The sequence below is a fragment of the Hemitrygon akajei genome, chromosome 9 (assembly GCF_048418815.1).
Source record: "Hemitrygon akajei chromosome 9, sHemAka1.3, whole genome shotgun sequence".
In the NCBI taxonomy this organism is placed as follows: Eukaryota; Metazoa; Chordata; class Chondrichthyes; order Myliobatiformes; family Dasyatidae; genus Hemitrygon; species Hemitrygon akajei.
In genome coordinates, this window is record NC_133132.1 from 41,614,708 (window position 1) to 41,640,499 (window position 25,792).

Sequence of the window (25,792 nt, forward strand, 5' to 3'; positions counted from 1 at the left end):
ATCCTCCTAACCATTGAACACATCTACATGAAATGTTGCCATAGAAAACAGTGTTCATCATCAGAAGATCCTCACCACCCAGGCCACGCAGCTTTCTTGCTGCTGCAGTCAGGTAGGAGGTACAAGTGCCCAGGAATCATACAATCAGGCTCAAGAAGAGTTACATAGTTATCCCCTTTTCTTCAAGAGTCTAATGGTTGAAGGGCAGTAACTGTTCCCACTTCCGAAGAAGTATGAGTCAGGGTTAGAAGTTGTGAGCATGCTATGTTAGTGCTGGATGTGGTGCAACATTCGTGGGCTACCCCAGCATATCTCTGATGTAAATCACCAATGTCTGATCAAGTTTATCCTTGGATGCTGTGGAGAAGCAAGGAAAGTGTTTGCATGTGTCCTAAAAAAGATACTTATATATCTTATGGCCAGATGAATGGAGGGTGGATAATGGTATGGCTTAAGGATGTAAGACCACAAGACATGGAGCAGAATTAGTCCACTCAGCTCATTGAGTCTGCTCTGCCATTTCATTATGGCTGATTGCTCTCTCAACTCCGTTCTCCTGCCTTTTCCGCACAACCTTTCATGGCCTCATTTATAAAGTATCTGTCAACTTCCACTTTAAATGTACCCAATGACCTGGTCTCGACAGCTGCCTGTGGCAACCAGTTCCACAGATTCATTATTCTCTGAATAAAGAAATTCCTCCTCCTCCTCTTTCTAAAGGGATGTCCCTTTATTCTGGAGCTGGCCCTCCGGTCTTGTACTCCCCCACTGAAGGAAACATACTCTCCACATCAAATTTTTCTGGGCTTTTCACCATTCAATAGATTTCAAGGAGACTCCTGTCATTCTTCTGAATTCCAGTGAGTACAGGTGCAGAGCCACCAAACATCTTTCATATGATAAACCTCTCAATTTTAGAGCCATTCTCATAAATACCCTTGGTGATGCCACACTGGAATATTGCACACAGTTCCAGGCGCCCAGCTACAGAAAGCATGTCATTAAGTTGGAAAGGGTGCAGAAAAGAATTGTAACAGGGTCTGGAGAGCTTGAGTGATAAAGGAAAGCTGGATATGCTGCGACTGTGTTAAAGGAGTGGGTTCTGACCAAAGGGAAAAACGTCTGGAGTCGTTTTGAATTTTCATGTGTCAAAAATCAAGCTTACAAAAATTAGCGAAAACTGCCAATATTTACAAAAAGATATCTGCCATGATACAATAAATTATTCCATACTATTTGTCCAGTGTGAACTCATCATAGCTCGATCTCTGAGAGCGAAGAACCCTGTCAATTATGCACAAACTTAAATTAAGACTACACACGATTTAGACATGTCATAATGTAGTTACAATCATATTACAAAGTATACAGCACACAAATAATATACACACATTTGCACATCCCGTGTTTGGCGGAGAAGTACCATAAAGCCAAAACCTTATGAGAATGGCAGCAGAACTACAATATTTGTGTGTGTGTGTGTATGTGCGCGCAAAGTGCGTTTACCAAGTGTTCTCCGTTTCCGTCACATTGTTTTCCTGAGAACGCACAGGGTGATCATATATATTATTAAGTGTGTAAATAAATTAGATAGTCAGGTTTTTTTTCTCTTAGGGTAGAGGATGCATGTTGAAATTTCAGGCCGAGGCCTGAGTTTCTCCAGCATTTTGTGTTACTTGCTCCCAACAGCGCAGCGATTCACAATTCACCGTCAGTGACCCAGCGATCAACTGCGCAGGCGGAAGGGGCACAACACTTACCCGGAATTGCGCGTGCGCAGGGCTCAGCGGACGAACAGCTCTGGCGAATCGGCTGCAGGTAGAAGCAGGGCTGTGGTTTGGGGATCTAACAGTACTGGTGTCGGCACCGCGGCGAAGGGAAAACTCCTGTGAATTCCGGTAATATGGTGGCCTCGCAAATTCGGGACAATCTCGGTCTTTTCCCTATCTATCAGCCCCACCTCCCTATTAGGACTCCACTGCGATTTCTGCTGATCTGTAATGGCGGCGGCGCCATTTCTACTGCGCGTGCGCATTACTGAAAGCGTGACGGATAGATGGGTATCTTATTCGTGGGGATTTCTGGGTAAAGAGGCAGTCATGGCTGACATTTTACCGCTTTCCGCACCAGTCCGTAGGGTGTGTTTGGAAGCGCAGGCGGAGGGAATATGAGTGGTTGGGTCGCCCAAACAGTGCCGAACTCAAGCTTCCGAATTCCAGGGATTAGGGACTCGGAACAAATATATCGTTCCGATTTAATCTTCAGTGAGTAATCTTCCAGTCACTGAAACTGCCAGTTAGTGCTGTATGGAGAAATAGAACAAAATCCTTCCATGAGCTTTAGAACATAGAAGTGTACGGCACAGGAACAGGCCATTCTGCCCACATTATCGTGCAGAACCAGCTAGAAAGCAAATCAAAGTCACCTAAATCCATAAGACCATAAGCAAAGGAGCAGAAGTCGGCAATTCGGCCCATCGAGTGTGCTTCTCCATTTTATCATGAGCCGATCCATTCTCCACATTTACTCCCACTCCCCCGCCTTCTCACCATAACTTTTGATGCCATGGCTACTCAGATGTCTGTCAATCTCTGCCTTAAATACACCCAATGACTTGACCTCCACTGCCGCTAGTGGCAACAAATTACACAGATTCACCACCCTCTGGCTAAAAAAATTTCTTCGCATCTCTGTTCTGAATGGGCGCCCTTCAATCCTTAAGTCATGCCCTCTTGTACAAGACTCCCCCACCATGGGAAACAACTTTGCCACATCCACTCTGTCCATGCCTTTCAACATTCAAAATCTTTCTATGAGGTCCCCCCTCATTCTACTAAACTCCAAGGAGTACAGGCCAAGAGCAGTCAAACGTTCCACATATGTTAACCCTGTCATTCCCATAATCATTCTAGTGAATCTTCTCTGAACCCTCTCCAATGCCAGCACATCCTTTCTTAAATGACCCTTAAAACTGCACACAGTTCCTCCTAGATCATGTCCATCCTCCTTGTTTCTATGTGTGCATCCAAACTTCTCTTAAAAGCCTCTAATGTATTTGTCTCTACCACCATACCGGGCAGTGCATTCCAGGCATCCATGACTCTGAGTAAAAAAACTTACCCTTCCCACTTAATCTATCCACTCTCACCATCAATGCATTACCTCTGCTATTTGACATTTCAACCCTGGGAAACACATACCCTCTGTCCAGTCTATCTATGCCTCTCATAATCTTATAAAGATGTATCAAATCCCCCCTCAGCCTCCAGCGCTCCAGAGAAACCAACGCAAATTTATCCAGCCACTTGTGATAGCATATGCTTTCTGAACCAGGCGTGTCCTGTTGAACTACTTCTCCACCCTCTCCAAAGCCTTAACATTCTCCTAAAGTTGACTGACCAGAACTGTACCCCAGATGTGGCCAAAAGTTGCAACATAAAAGCAAGCATTCCATAAGCCTTCTTAACCACTTTGTCAACCTGTGAAGCCACTTTCAGGAACCTATGAACTTGGATTCCAAGATCTCCCTCCCATCAGGCCCTGGAGATTAACCCACCTTACTACCTATTTGGAGGCCCAAAACTTCCTCTTCCTTGACCTCTGAAACTCTGAACATATTTATACAGTTGACATTGATCTTCTGGTCCTTCCAATCCTTTTCCTTAGGAAATACTGAAAATACTCGTTAAGTACCTCACTCACATTTTCTGCATCCAAGCAAATATTCCCTCCTTTATCCTTGAGTGGTCACACCTCTCCCAGGTTATCCTTTTGCTCTTGATGTATGTATAGAGTGAAAAAGGATCTAGTACTTTACTGGCGTATATGATGACTATATTCTTCTTTGGCTTCCAGGTATCGATCTTAACTGACATTTTGATGACAAACTCTGCCATCTTTATCAGGAATGATGCAAGGTATGTTTAGTCCAGTTATATATATACTCCTATTGTCTGTCCCTCCTGACTGGTTAGTCCTTATCCAATCAGCTTTCTGCTGTCCCACCTTATTTACATTGAATTCGAGTTCTTTCTTAAGAGTGAGACCTCCGTCTTTGTTAAAATTCTTTTTTGCTATTTTTATTTCAATAGCTTGCTTCACTAGGTCCTGTTATGCCCCTCCTGTTATTGACTTAGTTTTAGTTCTTGAGAAAACCTTCTTTGCTCTATCTTCTCTTACTGAATTGAATGATATTTATTGTCATTATACATAGGTATAATGAAACTGTTTGGCTTCCTCTCAGGCAATTAAATAAAGCAGTAGATAAAAATAAGACAGTAATAGAAAAACAGTATTAAATAGATAAGTAGCAGAAAGTAAGTTGCAGCAGCACCAGAATATCATAGTAATGCACAAAGTGCCATTAGTGCAAGTATTTGAGCCCTTGTGTCTGTATGTGTGTGCTCACAGTTTCAGTCATTGTCCTGTGGGAGTGGTGTGATGGAGGCCACAGTTCTGGGGTAGAAGCTGTTCCTCAGTCTATTTGTTCTGGCTTTTAGTCTCCAAAACCTTTTGCTGGACGGCAGTGGGTCAGACAGGGAGAGGCCGGGCTGTGTGGTGTCTCTGGTTATGCTGATTGCTTTCCTCTTGCGTCGGCTGGAATAGACGGTGTCCAGACCTGGGAGCTCTATCCTGACAATTCGCTGGGCCGCCTTCACCACGCGATGCAGGTCTTGTCGCCAGCTGGCATACCACACTCTGGTGCTGTTGGTCAGGATGGTTTCAGTTGTGCCTTTGTAGAAGTTAAGCAACAGCTTTTGTGGGAGTTTGGCCTGTTTAAGCTTTCTGAGGAAGAAGAGTCTTTGTTGTGCCTTTTTTACAAGCAGCGAGGTGTTGGTGGTCCATGTCAGCTGTTTTGGCAACATTCTGGACCTTTCTACTTACAAGAACGTGTTTTACCCCATTCTCTCTGGGTACATAATGACATCAGACACTTTTGTTGTGGATAACAAATGACCTGTAGCTTTCACATCACAAAAGTGATACATCTCAATATTCATTGACATTGCTATTGATGAGTTTACCACTGTCAATCATGTGAGGGGGAGGAGGTCAGAATAATTAGAAATTGTCCAGATCAGCCATGTAATATCATGTGTTCTTTGTAGTGCTGTGGGACATGACCAGAACTTGAAAAATACTAATGGAGGCAGACTGAGCCAAGTCACAGGTTGAAGATGGGCAGAAATGGCCCATTCTGATACAGACAGAAAAACATTCAGGGAATTTGATGATCAGTCCAGATGACTGATCTCTGCCCAGTTAGAAGAGGAGGAGGTGTTCCTTCAATGTGGGTTGAACTTCGCTGTTACAGTGTGATATCAGAGGTCACCGTAGGGACTAAAATTATCACATCTAAAATGCTGTCCTTCACCCATTGATGTCTTTTATAAATCTTACAGGGTGAGAAATGGCGAAGAATTTGTGAACAGGAATCTCAAACTCGAACACCTCAGGTTTGCTGTCTCTGCAGATTTTAAGGAGTGACCAGATATTTCCTCTGTTACACCAATATATTTATTGTGATCTTTGGAGATGAAGAATTATCTAATTCCAGCTGAGAATGTGCATTGTGACTGAGATGACGTTTTCTGTTGTGACTCAGTGAAATCCACTAGAACTGACGTGCTGAGAACACTAGGTCTTCAACTGCATTGATTGTACAAGGGAGTCACTAAGTCAATCATCCGACTTAATGAATTGCTAGAGAATTGACAGTAGGGAAATATCATTCTCAGGAATTCACTCAGTTATCTGACCAACTGTCTCACTGTTCAGTTCACCTTAGAGAAAGGCTGTTCAGCTCAGAATTTGGGAAGGAATCCATTCAGTCATCTGACCCACTGACACACTAATCAGTTCACACTGGGAAAATGCCATTTACTTGCTCAGACTGTGGGAAGGGATTTCCACGGTCATGTCAACTGAAGCTACATCAACGAGTTCACGCTAGTAAGAAACAATTCACCTGCTCAGACTGTGGGAAGGGATTCAATTCAGCATCTCAGCTGAAGGAACATGAGCGAGTTCATACTGGGGAGAGGCCATTTACCTGCTCAGACTGTGGAAAGGGATTCAATTCAGCATCTCAGCTGAAGGAACATGAGCGAGTTCATACTGGGGAGAGGCCATTTACCTGCTCAGACTGTGGAAAGGGATTCACTTTCTCATCCAACTTACATAGACATCGGCGAGTTCACACTGGGGAGAAACCATTCATCTGCTCAGATTGTGGGAAGCGATTCACTCGCCCATCTCACCTGCAGACACATCGATCAGTTCACACTGGGGAGAAACCATTCACCTGTTCAGACTGTGGGAAAAGATTCACTCAGTCATCTGACCTTCTCAGACACCAGTCAGTTCATACTGGGGAGTGGTTGTTCACCTGCTCAAATTGTGGGAAAGGATTCAGTCGGTTATCTCAACTGAAAATACATCAGCGAGTTCACACTGGGGAGAGGCCATTCACCTGCTCAGACTGTGGGAAGCAATTCACTTGGTCATCTCACCTGTACAGACACCAGCGAGTTCACACTGGAGAGAGACCATTCACCTGTTCCGTGTGTGGGAAAGGATTTGCTCGGTCATCCCACCTACAGAGACACGAGTCAACTCACAGTGTGAAGAAACCATTCACCTGCTCAGACTGTGGAAAGGGATTTTCTCAGTCATCAGACCTACTGACACACCAGTCAGTTCACACGGGACAGTGGTTGTTCACTTGCTCTGATTGTGGAAAAGGATGCACTTCGTCATCTCAACTGAAAGTACATCAGCGTGTTCACACTGGAGAGAAGCCATTCACCTGCTCAGACTGTGGGAAGGGATTCGCTCAGTTATCCACCCTACAGATACACCAGCGAGCTCACACTGGGGAGAAACCATTCACCTGCTCAGACTGTGGTAAGCGATTCACTCAGTCATCCAGCCTGCAGACACACTTGAGAGTTCACACTGGTGAGAGGCCGTTCTCCTGCTCTGAATGTAAGAAGCGATTCAGTCGGTCATGCGACCTTACGACACACTACCGAGTTCACAGAGAGGACAAAATTTAAATATGCCTCATGCTGGATATTTAACCATCAACGTTGCTGAATCCAGAGACAAATTCAAAAGAGACTGTTGGTGTTGAACTCAGTAATTATTGCTGCTGCTTATCACACCCAGTTCTACACCCTGGCCACTGGAACTGAGAGGAGTTTCTTCTGTTGCTGTTCACCTTTAATCCTTTTATGGAAGTGGAAATTAATTTTCTGGATCTGTGATTAATAAATCAGTTCTATTATAAAATTTGCCTTGGGTTCATGCTGAATTTACAAGTCACCCCATTTACAGTAGGGAGTCATCTTAGTCCAGCTAGACCCTTCCAGTGTTTCTGTTCCATGATAATCCTTTTAAATCCATCCTGCTGTTCACCTCTCACTCTCCCTTTGGTGATGGGTTCCAGACTGTCTCCACTGTAGGTGAAGAAGTTTTCTGTGTGACTTTCTACAGACTGAAGAAGACAAGCTGACTGCAGTTAAGTTTCTCTCTCAGATCTCTTGCCTGAGAAAGAATAACTTTGATAATTACCCTTGTTAGCCAGAAGGGACTACAGTGTACAAATTATTGGATTTGAATGAATGGAGGTCAGTGGAAGTAGACAAAAAGAACAACAGTCTACAAATCAGTGGATTCAGATGAATCAGGATAGAAGTAGCAGACAATCCAAGTGTCTTTGTTTTCCCCCATTTTGTGAACTCTGAACTGACATTTGCTCGGGGATAGTCTAATCAGAGCAATTGAATGTGGACATAAGGAGTTTCAAGTGATGACCTGCTGAACCTGAGACCATTCTCAGACAAGTAGCTATTTATTATGTAAAGTGCCGTACCTACCAAAGAAGCAATCTGTAATCACGTTAAACTGAGTGTTTGGGTCACCTCGTTTAATTGGTTTGGACCATTCAGAGTTAAAAGGCACAAATACACAAAGGTGGGAGGGGCATTAACCATGGAACAACATTGGTTGTAGCCCTGGACTAGAGCCAGTAAGAAGGTGACCAAAGTAGGTCGGGTGACCTTGAGCCAATGGGATGGAAATCCATTCATTCAACTGATGAAGGAAACTATAAGAATCTGGAGCTCCAAATGCAAAATAGTGATAACTTTCCAGCAACCAGAGACCAACCATCACAGATGAGGAGGACCCCACAGACACGTGGAGATCGGGACCATAAAGAACACCTGTCCAGCACAAACTCCTTTACTGGGTAATACCTTTTCTCTTCATTGACTGTTCATGGATGATCAGGGAATTCCAGTGGATATGCACACAGTTAGCTAGTTTGTGAACCAATGTGTTCTTTAGTTGAGACAATAAAGGCTACTTCTTGGTAAATACAGATTCTCTCTGATCAGTATTACAAGATCCATATAATAAAATTGGCATCTCTATTGGCAGCTGGAGGATAAATCTTTCTCTTCGTTTAAGTTGGGCCATGGGGGTAGGTAGTCAGCAGTTACTAACCCAGATGAAGAATTCAGGAAAATCTGCAAGTTCGAAGGACTTGGATTGTTTTGATTGGAAGGGATTCCTCTAAAAGTTTCTGTTGAGGAGGTGGCCACAATATGAGGGGATTGTCAGTTACCCTGGCTATGAAGGGAAAACTACTGGGCATACCCTTTGGAAAATCGTTCAAAAGAAGCTGATGGACAGGAAGTTTAAACAAGTACTAAAACCAGACACAGTTGGCTGTTTAATTGTGGATTTGATACAATGACCACAGAATGCTAAGGCAGAATGGCACAGATTAGAAATGGAAAAGCAGAAGCCAAGTTAGATAGATTAAAACAGGAAATACTAGAAAATTGGCATAAAGCAGAAGCTGACTGAGATAGGTTGAAAGGAGAACACAAAAGGAGGTAGAAAGCTTGAGAGAAAGGGTTACTGATTTACAGGGTTGAAGGAGTATGGACTTGATGCATATGAACCAGTTTCAGCTGAAGTGTGAGAAATTGCTTAAAGAAAAATGTAAACAAGAGGAAGCCCCCGAACTAGCAAAGAGTGAAGTGGAAGGATTAAGGAAACAGTGCTGTGATTTAAAGATGGCAATGAATGTGATTCAGGAATCAGCACAGGAAAGGAAGAATAACACTGGTAATCATGCAAAGTGTTTAAAGCAGATACAAAAGCTGCAGGACCAACTTGCTGTACAGCGAGGAATAATATATGCTTTTGGATATGAAAGAGGGGAGGAAGGTGAATGTGGAGATATTGATTGGTATGATATCACAGATGAAGCTACTAGATAATGGTTTTGATAACCAGGAATTTTTAAATTTTGGCAAGGAACTTTCACCGACACCCTACCTTACATTAGTGAGCACTTTACATTAGTGAGATTGGGAGGTAGAAGGAACAACAGCTATGGATTTAACCAAATAGCAGGAGAAAGATAAACAATTCAAACAATTAGTAAAAGGAGCAGGGTCTAAAATATACAAAGACAACGAGGGAGTGTTTGTTAAAGATGAAGTAGTCCTATATAATCTGTGGGGACTCCAGGGATGGGAAAGCACTCTGGAAAAGATAAAGGAAGTGTGCTGGTAGCCTAAGATGAAGGATGACGTAAAGCACTATGTCAAGAAATGCTTGATCTCTGCACCATATAAACTTGACAGAAAAGTAAAGAAAGGAGCCCTACAACACACCAGACCAGTGGAAGGGCCTTGGACTAATTTGCAGATACATTATGTTGGTCCCTTACTGCCCACCCCAGGAGGGTACAAATATATTCTGGTAATAATAGAGACCTTTATGGAGTTGGTGGAAGTTTTCCTAGCTAAGACAAGCATAACAAAGGCCTCTGTAAAAATCGTATTGGAAGGATATTCACTCGATGGGGATCAAGGCATACATTTCACAGCCCAGATAATGTAAGATGTCATGGCAGTTTAAGGGATCAAGCAGATATTTCATATACCCTGTAGGCCACAGTCTAGTGGAATTGTGGAAAGAATGAATTGAACACTAAAAAACATGATTGCAAAAATGGTGCAGAAACATGGCAGGTAGTTTTGCCTTATGCCCTGATGATAATAAGGAATAGAGAGGCATCTTCAACAGGTACACCCTTTATAAGCTCATGACTAGAAGGGATATGAAAGGATTGGAGGATTTTTTAGGATTAGATTTGTCAGAATGCGAAATTGATGGGATTGTGTCGGAAAAGTGGGTACAACAATTGGTAGAGACAGTGAAAGAGGCCAATTATGTGGCAGCCCACCAAATAGAAAAAAAAGAAACAGCAAAGTGAAGCCTACTGTGACTCAAAAGTCAGTCTCATAGAATTAAACCCAGGACAAAGTGTGATGATTCAAATACACCAACCCACCTCATTTTTAAATCCAAGGTTTGCAGGGCTCTGTGAAATTATAGACAAAGCAAGTACTTCAGTGTACAAAGTACTGACTCTTCCATATAAAAGTGGGTGGTACCATGTCAACCAACTGAAATTGTTGGGGGAGAAACAGGAATATTATCACCATTGGCACGTAATAATTGTAGCCCTGATTTGGGAGACTTGAGGATAGAACAACTTTTCCAAGAAGATGGGGACAGGTCCTAGCAAGGGGTGATTTTCAGTTCCCCATCCTGAGAACTGGGGGAGCTTTGTCAAAGAAAAGGAAAATATGCTAGTGCTTGTCTCTCCGATCCTGAAATTAAGTTGGAAAAGAAAAATGGGTGCCTTGAGTCCAAAGACAATTGGGAGTCCAGATTGAATGGTCTAGAAAAACAAATCAAAAATATAGACTTAAAATAACTTAAGATTTAAACTTAAAATAAGAAAAGAAATTACCATTGTGTGTTACAGGTTTAATTCAACATGGAGAGAATAATGTATCTTGTTGCAATGGAATTAACCCTGACTGGGGCCATGGTCAGTCTTGCTCCAGAGCTATTACACAAACATATCAATGGTGAGGTCATTGCTTGGAGAACACTCAGTGAACAAAAACAAATCTACTCAATGGAATTGGGTAATGTGGACTAACAAAGGAGAAATGGAGGACTCAAATTTGTATTGTACTGGGGAAGATTGCTTGAAAAAACCTTAGGTATTCCAGAAGGTACAAAGCTACAATTCCAATGCAATAAAATTCTAGAGGTGGCATTATTCAGTATCCTAGAGGGGATAATCATAAGCCAGTCTTTAGGTGCAATTACTCAGTAGCCTTCAGGTAATGATGGCCACAGTAAGATTACAGTTCTGTGGGATCACACTCAAGTGAATATTGAGTGGAGTAGCAATCCATACAAGAGGTATGTCGACTGGGCTGGCCACTCCAAGCATTTCTCAAAGGTTGCTTCTATCATTATAAACCGTCCACAGGAGAGTAGAATGGAGAAGGCTCTAAAGGAGATAGGGCAGTGTTTCTGTCAGGGCCCAGGCCCTTTCCAGGTTTTTAAAACTGAAAAAAATCTCTACCCCACCCCTCAAGTGATGGAAACTACACCAGAGCCTAAATGTAGTGATAACCAGTGTAATACAAATGGGATAGGATTAGTGCTGGAAGATATGGGGAATTTGTCACTTTGGTACCAGAGTACCAGCATGTGCAGGTAATTTTTAATCTCACTGAAATAATGGTGCTCACCTACCATGAAGCAATTATTTACTCACCTTTTTGGAAGATAGCTGAGCTGTAGTGAATTTAACTCCGTCAAAAGTAGAAGGGGTAGCAAAAGTCATCACCCTAGACATAGCAGAATTAGAAAGCCAGATACAGTCTCTCCAGCAGAAAATGCGAGATATTACTGGAGAAAATTATAAAGATTAGGTACAAACTATTCGTCGAGATGCATCCCAGGTAACTCTTGATGTGGTTAAATTTCTGAAGCCCCTTGTGACGGATGTGGACTGTGCCTTTAAAAGAGAGAGAGAGAAACTGACTACAATACTGCTGCCTGCTTCTGGGTTGCTATGGTGAAAGAAGTGGAGTTATATGTTAGACAGTTGATGTTTACAGATACTTTGCACCATGTTTATGTAATCAAGGTCAGATGACTCTCTCTCTCAGAGAGACACAGGTGGAACACCGGTTAAGGCGGCTGGTCAAGGAGAAGGATTCCAGGGACAGAGAAGTCACTGGGTGAAACTTTCGAGTGCCCACAAGGGTGGGTTGAGGATTGATCAGTGTCTGTCACCGTGTGTAGAAGGGCTGACCCTGTGGAGGCTACCAGTGTGTTTACCCTTACCTGGGTGGTAGTTTTACCTCCAAGACGGTACATCTTTGTGATCAGCTAGATTTGGTTAACTCGTCAGTGGATTCGGAGTCTGATGATGGAAGACCAACGGCACCTGTTTATTCGTTGTCCTATTGTGGATTTCACCTTGGCTTACAGATACTTCTCTCTTCCGCGCCCCCCCCCCCCCCCCCCACCAACTCCGTGCATTGAACTGAACTTTCTTACATTACCATCATAAAACTTTAAATCTTGCCACTCGAGCTTGAACGACTTTGGGAATTATATTTACACACATGTATATGCATAACACTGCTAACTTTAGATTTACCTGGTTTAAGTTACTATATTAAGTAGTTACTAATAAAAAGTGCTTTTTAGCATCAAAACCAGACTCCTGGTGTATTTTTCTGCTGCTGGTTCTTTTAAACCGTTGCATGTATGTAACATAATTGGGGCTCATCGGGGCTATGATCAAATTTTGTGGGCTTCCTCATTGATTATTGATCGATCTGATTGGAGAAATCCCTTCTGATTTGTTTGAGTAGAAGATCAGCAGCAGTGGAGGTTGATAGGTTTCTGGCAAAGGCAACCCCTGAAGCATTGGATGACGCGAAGAGGGTCCGGCTGTTGGAAATTGCTCAAAAGTTAAAACTTAAGGTAAACACTAAAATGAGGAAGGCTCAGATTCAGATGTTAATAGTGGAGTATTACGTGTCCAAGAAAGTGTGTGAGGGAGATGTGTTGGAAATGTTTGCTGAAAATAAACCTATAGAGGCTGAGCTTCAGCTTCAGGTAGAAAAATTCAAGATAGAGGCTGAGGATAGGCAAAGATGGCATGAGTTGCAATTACAACAGCTCAAGGCTGAAGAGGCTGTTTGAGCTGGAAAAGAGAGAGAGATTGCAGCAAGGAGGTCTAGTGTTAGACCCTAATGATAGGTTGAGTGCCAGTTGAGAAATTAATTTGTTAGCTCCATTTGAGGAAACAGAAGTTGATAAATATTTCCTGCATTTTGAAAAAGTGGCTCAGAATTGAAAGTGGCCAAAAGACGACTGGCCTGTTTTGATACAAAGTGTATTTAAGGGTAAAGCCCAACAAGCTTATTCAGCTCTTATCACTTGAAGAGGCAGCTGATAGTGATTTAGTTAAAGAGGCTGTGCTCAAGGTTTATGAGTTGGTTCCGGAAGCTTACAGACAAAGGTTTAGGAATTTGAGGAAATCTGTGAACCAGGCTTATGTGGAATTTGCTTATGAAAAGTTTGTGTATTTTGATCTCTGGTGCACCTCTAAAAATGTAAATGATGATTTTAACAGCTTGAAAGAGTTGGTTTTGATTGAGGAATTCAAAAAGTGTGTGTCCCTGATGAGATAAAGACATATTTAGATGAAAAGGATGCTACCTCTTTGCAGGAGTCTGCTAGACGAGCAGATGAGTATGCTTTAACCCACAATGTTTAAGTTTACCCTGAATAAGAACTTCCAAAAGAGTAACAGGGATAACCCGCAGAGTAAACCAGAAATTGGGGACTAGTGACAAAAGTAATTACGAAGGGAAGAGGTCGAGGGAGAAATCTTCCAGTCTTACTTGTTATTGTAAGAAACTGGGTCATATGATGACTAATTGTTCCATTCTGAAGAAGAGAAAGGAAAAGGAAAAGAAGACAGTCCCGAATGCCTGTGTTCAGTGTGCTGAGGCATCGCTAAGGTTGGAGGGTCTGACCGAGTTAAGGAGGGATTCGATCGTTTCATATCAGATGGGTTTGTGTCCATAAAGGAGGGGTCAACACCAGTCCCAGTGAGGATCTTTTGAGATACTGGAGCTTCTCAGCCCCGTATATTGGACAGTGTTCTGGAGTTTGGTGATGAGACAAAAACTGGTGAAGTCAATATTGTTAGAGGTATTGGAAAGGGACTGGTTCCGTGCCTCTGCATAAGGTGATTTTGGAGTCCGGATTAGTATCAGGACATGTTAAGATAGGGATAGAACCTGAATTACTGCTGAAGAATGTTTCTTTGTTGTTGGGCCATGACCTTGCAGGTGGTGAAGTTTATCCAGCAGGCAGCTAACAAGCAAACCTGCCGCTGATGATCCATATGTGGATTCTGATATTTATCCCCCCTGCGCAGTAACCTGAAGTATGACTAAAAGATCTGCCGACGCCAAAGGAGTTTATAGCAGAACAGAATTGAGATTCTGACACTGAAGCTGTAAAAGAAACAGCTTTCTCAGATTATCAGATTAAGAAAGTGCCAGTAGGGTATTATATTAAGGATGGAGTATTGATGAAGTGGAGACCACCTACTGTACCTATGAGTGAGGAATGGGTAATTGTTCACCAATTTATAGTTCCTAAAGTCTATAGGACTGAGATTTTCACTTTGGCCATAATACGCCTTTAGGTGGACACTTCGTAGTGAAGGAATTTTACTGGCCTAATTTAAGGAAAGATGATATGACCTTATGCAGGACCTGTTGCACTCGTCAAGTTGTTGATGAACCTAACCAGGCCATCCCAGTGGCCCCATTTCAGCCTATACCTGCTTTTGGAGAACCTTTTTCCAGAATCCTAGTGGATTGTGTTGGCCCAGTGCCAAGACTGCAGCTGACCATCAGTATTTGTTAACCATTATGTGCATCGCATCTAGGTTTCCTGAAGCAATCCCTCTCAGGAATATTAAGGCTGAAACTGTGGTGAAAGCCCTCATTAGGTTTTTTATTTTGGTTGGTCTGCCCCAAGAGATTCAATCCGACCAAGGCAGTAATTTTACCTCATGAGTATTCCAGCAGATAGTTTATGAACTGGGAGCTAAACAAATGTGGTGGCGTGTTGGGGAGGAAGCATTAAGAAGAGGGACGCCTCACGTCTTAATAAGCTGGTAAGGAAGGCGGGCTCTGTCGTGGGCAAAGTACTGGAGAGTTTAACATCGGTAGCTGAGCGAAGGGCGCTGAGTAGGCTACGGTCAATTATGGATAACTCTGAACATCCTCTACATAGCACCATCCAGAGACAGAGAAGCAGTTTCAGCGACAGGTTACTATCGATGCAATGCTCCTCAGACAGGATGAAGAGGTCAATACTCCCCAATGCCATTAGGCTTTACAATTCTACCGCCAGGACTTAGAACTTTTTAAAAGCTATTATTAATACTTTTTGAGATAGTGATTTAGATGCATATCATATTTTTTACTGAGTTAAGTATTGTATGTAATTAGTTTTGCTATAACAAGTGTATGGGACATTGGAAAAAAGTTGAATTTCCCCATGGGGATGAATAAAGTATCTATCTATCTATCTATCTATCTACATCGTCTGCATATCGGCTGGAATCCCAGGGAACTTTCGAAAGATTTCATTCTACCCTTAAAACAATGATTAAGACATACTGTATTAAGAATAGGAAAGACTGGGATGAGGGAGTACATTTGCTCCTGTTTGCTGCAAGGGACTCAGTACAGGCATCGTTGGGGGTTTAGTCCATTGAACTCGTATTTGGTCACCGAGCTAGAGGACCTTTGACCTTGCTCAGTGAACAGTGGTCTGATGAGCAGGTGCACGTCAGCTTGCTGAGATGTTTTGGAATCCAAGGATAGACTCAACAGGGCAAAATACAAACCCCGCAAAATAACCTCGCAAAATACAAACCCCATTTCCAGAAAAGTTGAGATATTTTCCAAAATGCAATAAAAACAAAAATCTGTGATACGTTAATTCACATGAACCTTTATTTACATAGAAACATAGAAAATAGGTGCAGGAGTAGGCCATTCGGCCCTTCGAGCCTGCACTGCCAGTCAGTATGATCATGGCTGATCATCCAACTCAGAACCCTGTACCTGCTTTCTCTCCATACCCCCTGATCCCTTTAGCCACAAGGGCCATATCTAACTTCCTCTTAAATATAGCCAATGAACCGGCCTCAACTGTTTCCTGTGGCAGAGAATTCCACAGATTCACCACTCTCTGTGTGAAGAAGTTTTTCCTCATTTAGGTCCTAAAAGGCTTCCCCTTTATCCTTAAACTGTGACCCCTCGTTCTGGACTTCCCCAACATTGGAAACAATCTTCCTGCATCTAGCCTGTCCAATCCCTTTAGAATTTTATATGTTTCAATAAGATCCCCCCTCAATCTTCTAAATTCCAGTGAGTATAAGCCTAGTCGATGCAGTCTTTCTTCATATGAAAGTCCTGCCATCCCAGGAATCAATTGGGTGAACCTTCATTGTACTCCCTCTATGGCAAGAATGTCTTTCCTCAGATTAGGGGACCAAAACTGCACACAATACTCTAGGTGCGGTCTCACCAAGTGCAGTAGAACCTCCCTGCTCCTGTACTCAAATCCTTTTGCTATGAATGCCAACATACCATTTGCCTTTTTCACCGCCTGCTGTACCTGCATGCCCACCTTCAATGACTGGTGTACAATGACACCCAGGTCTCGTTGCACCTCCCCTTTTCCTAATCGGCCACCGTTCAGATAATAATCTGTTTTCCTGTTCAAATTTAACTGACAAAAGTACAAAGAAAAGATTTTCAATAGTTTTACTGACCAACTTAATTGTATTTTGTAAATATACACAAATTTAGAATTTGATGGCTGTAACACACTCAACAAAAGTTGGGACAGAGGCATGTTTACCATTGTGTTACATCACCTTTCCTTTTAATAACACTTTTTAATCGTTTTAGAACTGAGGATACTAATTGTAGTAGATTTGCAATTGGAAATTTTGTCCACTCTTCCTTGATATAAGACTTCAGCTGCTCAACAGTCCGTGGTCTCCGTTGTCTGATTCTCCTCTTCATGATGCGCCATACATTTTCAATAGGAGATAGATCTGGACTGGCAGCAGGCCAGTCAAGCACACTCACTTTGTGTCTACAAAGCCACGCTGTTGTAGCTCATGCAGAATGTGGTCTGGCATTGTCCTGCTGAAATAAGCATGGATGTCCCGGGAAGAGACGTCGCCTTGATGGCAACATATGTCTCTCTAAAATCCTAATATACGCCTCAGAGTCAATGGTACCTTCACATACATGCAACTCACCCATGCCGTGGGCACTGATGCACCCCCATACCATCACAGATGCTGGCTTTTGTACCTTTTGCTGATAACAATCAGGATGGTCGTTTTCATCTTTGGCACCGAGAACTCGACACCCGTTTTTTCCGAAAACTAGCTGAAATGTGGACTCATCTGACTACAGCACACGGTTCCACAGTCTTTCGGTCCATCTGAGATGAGCTCGGGCCCAGAGAACTCGCCAGCGTTTCTGCATAGAGTTGATGTATGGCTTCCTCCTTGCGTAGTACAGTTTCAAGTTGCATTTCTGGATGTAGCGACGGACTGTGTTAAGTGACAATGGTTTTTCGAAGTACTCCCGAGCCCAGGTGGCTATAATTGTCACAGTAGCATGACGGTTTCTTAGGCAGTGTCACCTGAGGGCTCGAAGATCACGCGCATTCAGCAGTGGTTTCCGACCTTGCCCTTTACGCACTGAGATTTCTCTGAATTCTCTGAATCTTTTCACAATATTATGTACTGTAGATGTTGAAAGATCTAAATTCTCTGCAATCTTGCGTTGAGAAATGTTCCTTTTGAACTGACTAACAATTCTCTCACGAATTTTGGCACAAAGGGGTGAGCCACGACCCATCCTTGCTTGCAAAGACTGAGCTTTGATGGACGCTACTTTTATACTCAGTCATGATACCTCACCTGCTACCAATTAGCCTGCTTAATGTGGAGTCTTCCAAACCGGTGTTACTTGAATATTCTGTGCACTTTTCAATCTTATTTTAACTCTGTCCCAACTTTTGTTGAGTGTGTTGCAGCCATCAAATTCTAAATTTGTGTATATTTACAAAATACAATTAAGTTGGTCAGTAAAACTATTGAAAATCTTTTCTTTGTACTTTTGTCAGTTAAATAAGGGTTCGCATGAATTAACATATCACAGATTTTTTGTTTTTATTGCATTTTGGAAAATATCCCAACTTTTCTGGAAATGGGGTGTGTAGAACCTACAAAGTTCTCAAAATAAAATGAAGGTCTAGTATGTTAAACAAGCTTTACAGCAGACATCACGTGGGAGACAAAGTGCTGGTGCTGTTTCCAATGTTGACCAATCTCCTTCAAGCAAAGTTTAGTGGGCCGTGCCAAATAATCTCTAAAATTGATTCTTTGAATTAGTTATTAAAACACCCGACTGTAAAAAGCCTATATAGTACACGTCAATATGATAAAACGTTATTATGACTCAGAAACAGCACCTGTGAGTATTGTGAGAATACATGAAACTAGAGAGCCTGAGGAAAGGGTCATTGACATGTCAGAAAACTTTAACAAGCCAAACACAGTCTCAGTGCGGCTCATGAATTCCGTTATCTTGGAAAACATTGACACCAAATTAAGCCATCTGGAGCCGGGGCAGCAAAAACAATTGAAAAGGTTGCTTCTTGAGTATGCGGATTTATTTCCCAATGTGCCCAAGCAAACCACTGCTGCTGTGCATGATGTTTATGTAGGTCAGGCTGACCCAATTAAGCAGCACCCCTACCGGATGAATTTAGAAAAGTGTAAATTGGCTGAGCAAGAGATTGAATACATGCTGAAAAATGGTATTGTTAGTCCGTCAACATCTGATTGGGTCTCACCTTGTGTTATTGTCCCCAAGCATGACGGTAGTGTGAGATTTTGTACCGATTATAGGAAAGTAAATAGAGTGACAAAGACAGATGCTTACCCTATCCCTCGGGTGGATGATTGTATTGATAAGGTTGGAAAGGCTACATTCCTTATGATTGACCTGTTAAAAGGGTACTGGTGTGTTCCGTTGACAGAAAGAGCCAGAGAAATCTCTGTGTTCGTGACACCTTCTGGACTGTATGAGTATAATGTTTTACCCTTTGGAATGAAAAATGCTGTAGCAACGTTCCAAAGAATGATTAATTCTGTGATTCGAGGGTTAGAAAATACAAATGTCTACATGGATGATTTAGTTGTAGGGAGTGACACGTGGGAAGGACATCTCGGCAGTAGAAAAACTGTTTGACAGGCTCTCCAAGGCCCATCTTACTGTCAGCCTAGCTAAGAGTGAAATCAGCCATGTCACTATTACCTATCTTGGCTACATTCTAGGTCAAGGCCAATATGCTCCGGTTCAGGTCAACGTTCAGGCAATTGCTGAGGTTCCTGTTCTGACGGGTAAGAAGGCTTTAAGAAGGTTTTTGGGAATGGTTGGATATTATCGTAAGTTTTGTAAAAACTTTGTTTGATATCGCTCTTCTCCTAACGAATCTACTAAAGGGTGAAAAATTTGTGTTGACTGAACCTTGCCAGGAGGTGTTTGATCAATTGAAAACTATTCTATGTTATGAACCTGTGCTCAGAGCACATGATTTTACAAAGCCATTTTCTATAGCTGTGGACGCCAGTGACGAAGCTGCTGGGGCAGTGTTGTTACAAAAGGATGATGATGATGCTGAACATCCAGTAGCTTACTTTTCAAGGAAATTTAATGAACATCAGAAGAGTTATTCCACTATCGAGAAAGCATTGTTGTCACTCATTTTGGCCTTGCAACATTTACACTGATCATAATCCATCAGTGTTTCTGAGTAAGATAAAAGACAAAAATAGAAGATTGTTAAACTGGAGTCTGATTTTGCAGGAATATGGCATGGTGGTAAAATATGTAAAAGGCACTGATAACATTATCGCAGATTGTTTATCCAGGTGTTAAGTTAAAGTATTTATACACTTCTGTAATTTGTTACCTGGTAGTTACATACGCAATGCCTCGCATTCTCTCATCCAGAGTTATAAATCTTGCTCCTTGTTCAAATTTTTCCTTTTGGGAGGGAGGTGTGATGGACATGGACTGTGCCTTTCTAAAAGAGAGAGAGAGATACTACAGTACTGCTGCCAGCTTCTGGGTTGCTATGGTGAGAGAGGTGGAGTTATATGATGGATAATTGATGTTTACAGATGCTTCACAGTGTGTTTGTTTAAGCAAGGTCAGAGAGAAAGTCTTGCAGAGAGACAGAGAGTGGAACACCAGTTAAAGCGGTCAGTCAAGGAAAAGGAAGCCAGGGACAGAAAAGTCACTGGGTGAAACTTTCAAGTGCCCACAAGGGTGGGTTGAGGATCGATCAGGGGCTATCATGATGTGTAGAAGGGCTGACCCTGTGGAGGCTACCAGTGTGTTTACCATTGCCTGGGTGGTAGTTTTACGTCGAAGACGGTACCCATTGTGATCAGCTACGTTTGGTTAACTTGTGAGTGGAATTGGAGTCCGATGACAGAAGACTGTTTATTCATTCTTCTATTGTGGATTTCACCTTGGCTTACAGATACCTCTCTCTTCAGCACCCCCCGCCCCCCCCCCCCCCCCCCCCCACCAACTCCATGCATTGAACTGAACTTTCTTACATTACCATCATAAGACTTTAAATCTTGCCACTCGAGCTTGAATTACTTTGGGAAATATATTTACACACATGTATGTGCATAACACTGCTGACTTTTGACTTACCTGGTTTAAGTTACTATATTAAAATAGTTACTAATAAAAGGTGTTTTTTTTAGCATCAAAACCAGACTCCAGGTGTATTCTATTGCTGCCGGATCTTTTAAACCATTGCGTGTCCATAACACCCTTCAGAATACAACAAATCTGATTATTGACCGCATAGGCCTAATGTCTAAGGAAATGCATAAAACTGAGATATGTGCTACATATAGTAGTTGGTTGCTACCATGATTGGCTCTAATTTATTACAAATTGATGCACATGAAGTACCAAATTGGGTATCCGATGAGCAGCTCGAAGAATGGGTTGGAGAAAGGGCACCATTGTGTCATACTAGAAGCCTCACAATACCCAACAGGGTACTAGGTACCTGCGATGATGGTAAAGGAAGGTTTTATGTCAGTGCAGTATTCCACATTCCCCGACATGGAAATAACCTACCATTGAAAAGGGTTCACAATGTTAGTAACCATGAGAATACATGGATATCCTTAAGTAACCCACCAACACATGCTATTGTTATGAATGGTACTGGGAAAAGGATAGATTTATCAAGAGACCACTGGTGCTGTCCAGAAGCAATGACAAAGCAGAAACTTACAAATTGTGGTTTCAGTACTTAAGAAAATTGTTCGTTGTCTACTTTGCCTCTGAATAATCAGTCTTTCTTACAATCTGCATTGGTGGGACAGACATTATATAGCAACAGTGGACACAAGTTATATGAAGTGATGGAAGCATGCCCTTTGGGAAGTCACAATGTCACCATTGGGAATGCAACATTGGATCTGGCCATTGGAGGATGAAATTTGCCTCAGTCAGCAGGAGACAGTAATGAAGGAGAACTTCAAGATCCAATGCTCTGATGCAGATCAATATCTGTGAGACCAGGTTGTTACTGAATTGCCACCAATTCCTCACTTGACTACAGACTGGACAAGTGTTGTGGAGGGGGCAAGGGAGATGATCCATCAATGGACTAAACACACTAAAGTAATTAAAACACATTCTGGTAAGGCAAATGAAATATTGTGTGACCCAGGCTTTTGGAGTAAGTTTTGGAATTGGGGAACAAATGTTCAAATACATCCATGATTTAGAATAGCATTGCATGCTGCTGTAATACAAATTGTATTATTGTAATGCTTAATGAATATCAGCTGAGAAGGTGAAGGCTGAAATAATGCAAAAACTAGAGGATAATATTTTCATGAAACAGTAAAGTCTATTGTCAGTATGAAGTGTGTAAATTTAGTAAGTAAATGTTAGTATTATTTATAGAATGTAAATGTTGCACACCTACTGGGGTTCCATGGCAGTCAACTGAATGAGAGGAGGAAACGATCCTAAGGTAAATACTGTATCTTGAAATCAAGAGCAGGGAGATCTTGGCCAGAAGGAACAGCAGTCTACAAATCAGTGGATTCGGATGAATCAAGGACAGGGGAAGCAGACAAACCAATTGTCTTTGTTTCCCTCATTTTGTGAACTCTGAACTGATTTTTGCTCTGGGGTAATCTAACCAGAGCAATTGAATGTGGACACAGGGAGCTTCAGATAATGCAAACACGAGGAAATCTGCAGATGCTGGAAATTCAAGCAACACACACAAAGTGCAGGCCAGGCAGCATTTTTAGGAAGAAGCACTGTCGATGTCTTGGTCCGCCAGTATTTTGTGTGTGTAGCTTCAGATAATGACCTGCTAGACCTGAGACCATTCTCAGACAAGTAGCTATTTATTATGTAAAGTGCCAGACCTACCAAAGAAGCAATCTATAATCTCATTAGACTGAGTGTCTGAGTCGCCTAGTTTAATTGGTTTGGATCAGTCGGGGTTGAAAGGCACATATACAGAAGGCTGGGGAGGCGGGGGGCTGAAACCATGGAACAACATTGGTTGTAGCCCTGGACTAGAGCCAGTAAGAACATGAACCAGGTAGGTTAGGTGATCTTGAGCCACGGGGATGAAGATCCATCAGTTGAACTGATGATGAACACGATAAGAGTCTGGAGATCCAAATGTATAACAGCAATAACACTCCATCAACCAGAGACCAACCATCACGGCTGAGGAAGACCCTACAGATACTTGGAGGTTAGGATCACAAGGAAAGCCCAGTCAGCATGGATTCCTTTCCTATGTAATACCTTTTCTCTTCATTGACTGTTCATAGAGGATTAGGGAATTCTAGTGGGTGTGCACAAGTTAATTAGTTTGTGAACCCATGTGCTTTTCAGTTGAGACGATAAAGGTTACTTGTTGGGAAATACAGATACACTCTGTGCCTCTCTGATTATTATTACAAGGGTACAGCCATATACTACTCTCATTATTCCCTGCTCATTTAAATGAATTGGGTCATTTTCACTGCTTCCAAAGGATTGTATCTCACACAGCTGAGTTGTTAGAATACACCACTGTCCTCTAAGTGTGGTGCATGGTTAAGGTGTTAGACTAGCGATCTGAAGGTCATGAGTTCGAGCCCCAGCCAAGGCAGCGTGTTGTGACCTTGAGCAAGGCACTTAACCATACATTGCTCCAGTCCTGAAAATGGGTATCAGCAAAATGCTGGGGGTTAACCTCGCAAGAGACTGGTGTTCTATCTGGGTGGAGGGGTGAGTCTCCTACTCTCAGTCGCTTCACACTGGCATAAGCACTGGATGAGCCTATAAAGCTCCGCACAGACTCCGCAAAGTCTGAAAGCAAAATGGGGAATTATTAGTTGGATGTTCAATAGAGTAGGGTTAGAAACCAGAGACTGGTCAGCTTTGGGCTCTGTTCAGGTGTAAGAGCATATGATAGGGAGCAGGGAAATAAAGCAGTGGGTGTGTGGCAATGAATAATAGAGCAACATTTGGAAGCTGATTGACAGGAAAAAAATGGGTTGACTTTGTTGACATAATGCCTGTTGACATTGAGTACAGTGCTTGTCGTGTTAAACTGGCTACTGAGTTCTCATAACATTGATTGGTGCCATTTGGCAGAGTGAGGGCAATTCTTGTAAACACTTTCAATGACTCTGTTCTTACCCAGAAATCTCTGAACTTCAGAAGTTACTATCACTGTGAATTGAATACGCATGCATTGGGAGTTTAAAGTTGTGTGAAAAGGTGTGTTTGAATTCATTGGGGAAAAAGGCTCCAGGAATCGATGCGATTGAACTCCCAGACAGAACTGAGATCTTGTTCTTGATTTTCCACCAATTGAAGTGGGTCATTGAGATCAGATCTGATATTCTGAATCAGCTGATGTCTATACCTTGGTAGATAATAGGAATAGTTGCGACTGAAACCTACAAGAAAGAACTGCGTCCAACTTCTGGTGAATTAAAATATCAATTAGAGCTCCACGGGATAAACAAACTCCTTGCGTCACTTTTGGTTCTTGAACAGATCACTTTTTTGGACGTCATCTGTTCTGGATTCTTCTGCAAGGTGAGACTGTAGTTTCTTCTATTCTGTCTAGGTTTATAACGATAACAAACATCTCTGTTTTGGGTATCAAGTGACCTATGGCATTCACACCATAAAAGTTCCACACATTAACGATTTCCAACGAGAAAGTCTAATCATCCACTCTTCACATTCATTGACATTGCTATTGCTGAGTTCAGAACCATCAGTCACCTCAGGGTCACAGTGATCAGAATATCTCCCTAAGCAGCTGTGAAATACCACACATTTCCTGGAGGGCAGTGGGATATGAACAGAACTGTAACACTGCAGCAATGGACAGACACACTGAACCAAATCACAGACAGGTGATGGGGAAGATTATCTCATTATGAAACACATAAGTGAACAGTCAGGGAACTTGATGCTGAGTGAAGATGTTTGAATTGTAACCAGATGGAAGATGAGGTTTTCTTCTCATAACTTAACTTGTGTGGAGCCTCATTGTAACTTTCATAAATCAAAATATTGAGTACTGGATGTTACGTTGAAGTTGAACATAACGTTGGTGAGGCCTAATTTGGAGTATCATCGCCTACCTGCAAGAAGGATGTAAATCACTTTAGAGACTAAAACTGTCTCATCTGAAATTGTGTTCTTCGTACATTGTTCCCATTTTTTAAACCTCTGTGCAGAAAAGGCAAAGGATTTATGTTCAGCAGTCTTAAATACAACAACTCATCAGTTCTGCTCTGCATGACAGTTCACCAATACTTGAATACCATTGAACCATGCTGACTACATCCTATTATGTGCATCCATGTACCCTGAAACTTCATCCTTAATAATTGACTCCAAAATCTTCCCAACCACTGAGGTCAGACTAACTGGCCTGTAATTTCCTTTCTTCTGCCTCTCTCCCTTCTTGAAGAATGGAGTGAGATTTGCAATTTTGCTGCCTCCTGGAACCATTCCAGAATCTAGTGATTTTTGAAAGATCATTACCAATACTTCCACCATCTCTTCAGCCACCTCTTTCAGAACCCTGTGGTGTACAGCATCTAGTCCAGCATGACTTACCTACCTTCAGATCTTCAAATGTAATGTTTAGCTCATTTGCAACTTCTCTGGCAGCAACCTCTGACAACAAGAAAAAAAATCTGACGAGCTACTAATGATATTTAATGGCATCAACATGAACAGCAGCATCAATTTGGGTTCACATTGATGAGAGACACATTTATGCAATTAACACAAGGGCAGGTCAAAAGCTGGGTACCCTACATTGAGTGATTCACTGCCTGGCATTCCACCACCTACATGACAACGCTGGGAATCCAATCAAATTCTCTCCACTTGCCTGTAAAAGTGTAGATCTAACAACAACAAGAAAATCAACAGCTTGCAAAACAAAACAGAATGGCTACTGGAACACCGAAACTACATCGTGACTTACCTACAAAACAAACTTGTTATTTGCCGAGGCTTATCAACATAATCTCCTGAAGACATGATCTCTGCCACCATAGCTAGTGCATACTGCCTGTCATTCAATCCACTGATGACTTTGTCTTTGAAATATGTCGCCATTCACCCATCTTTACTAAATCTCAATTCTAGAACTCCCTACCTTA

At 42.1% G+C, this 25,792-nt stretch overlaps 1 protein-coding gene across 2 annotated transcripts; it reads left to right on the forward strand.

Moving 5' to 3' along the window:
* Positions 1 to 1,769: 1,769 nt before the first annotated feature.
* On the forward strand, positions 1,770 to 12,620 carry LOC140733038 (uncharacterized). Of its 2 annotated transcripts, none has more exons than XM_073055826.1 (3): positions 1,770 to 1,888; positions 3,856 to 3,917; positions 5,403 to 12,620. In XM_073055826.1, exon 3 carries the CDS (start codon positions 5,874 to 5,876, stop codon positions 7,056 to 7,058), a length of 1,185 nt encoding a protein of 394 aa, XP_072911927.1. In that variant the 5' UTR covers positions 1,770 to 1,888; positions 3,856 to 3,917; positions 5,403 to 5,873; the 3' UTR covers positions 7,059 to 12,620. The 2 variants fall into 2 exon arrangements, with proteins under 2 accessions (XP_072911927.1, XP_072911928.1); XM_073055827.1 differs by having other exon boundaries at positions 1,770 to 1,818.
* The last annotated feature ends 13,172 nt before the right edge of the window (positions 12,621 to 25,792 follow it).

What these genes read in the sequence shown, in the direction of transcription:
- LOC140733038 (XM_073055826.1), top strand. Translation starts at nt 5,874, where the DNA reads ATGCCATTTACTTGCTCAGACTGTGGGAAGGGATTTCCACGGTCATGT.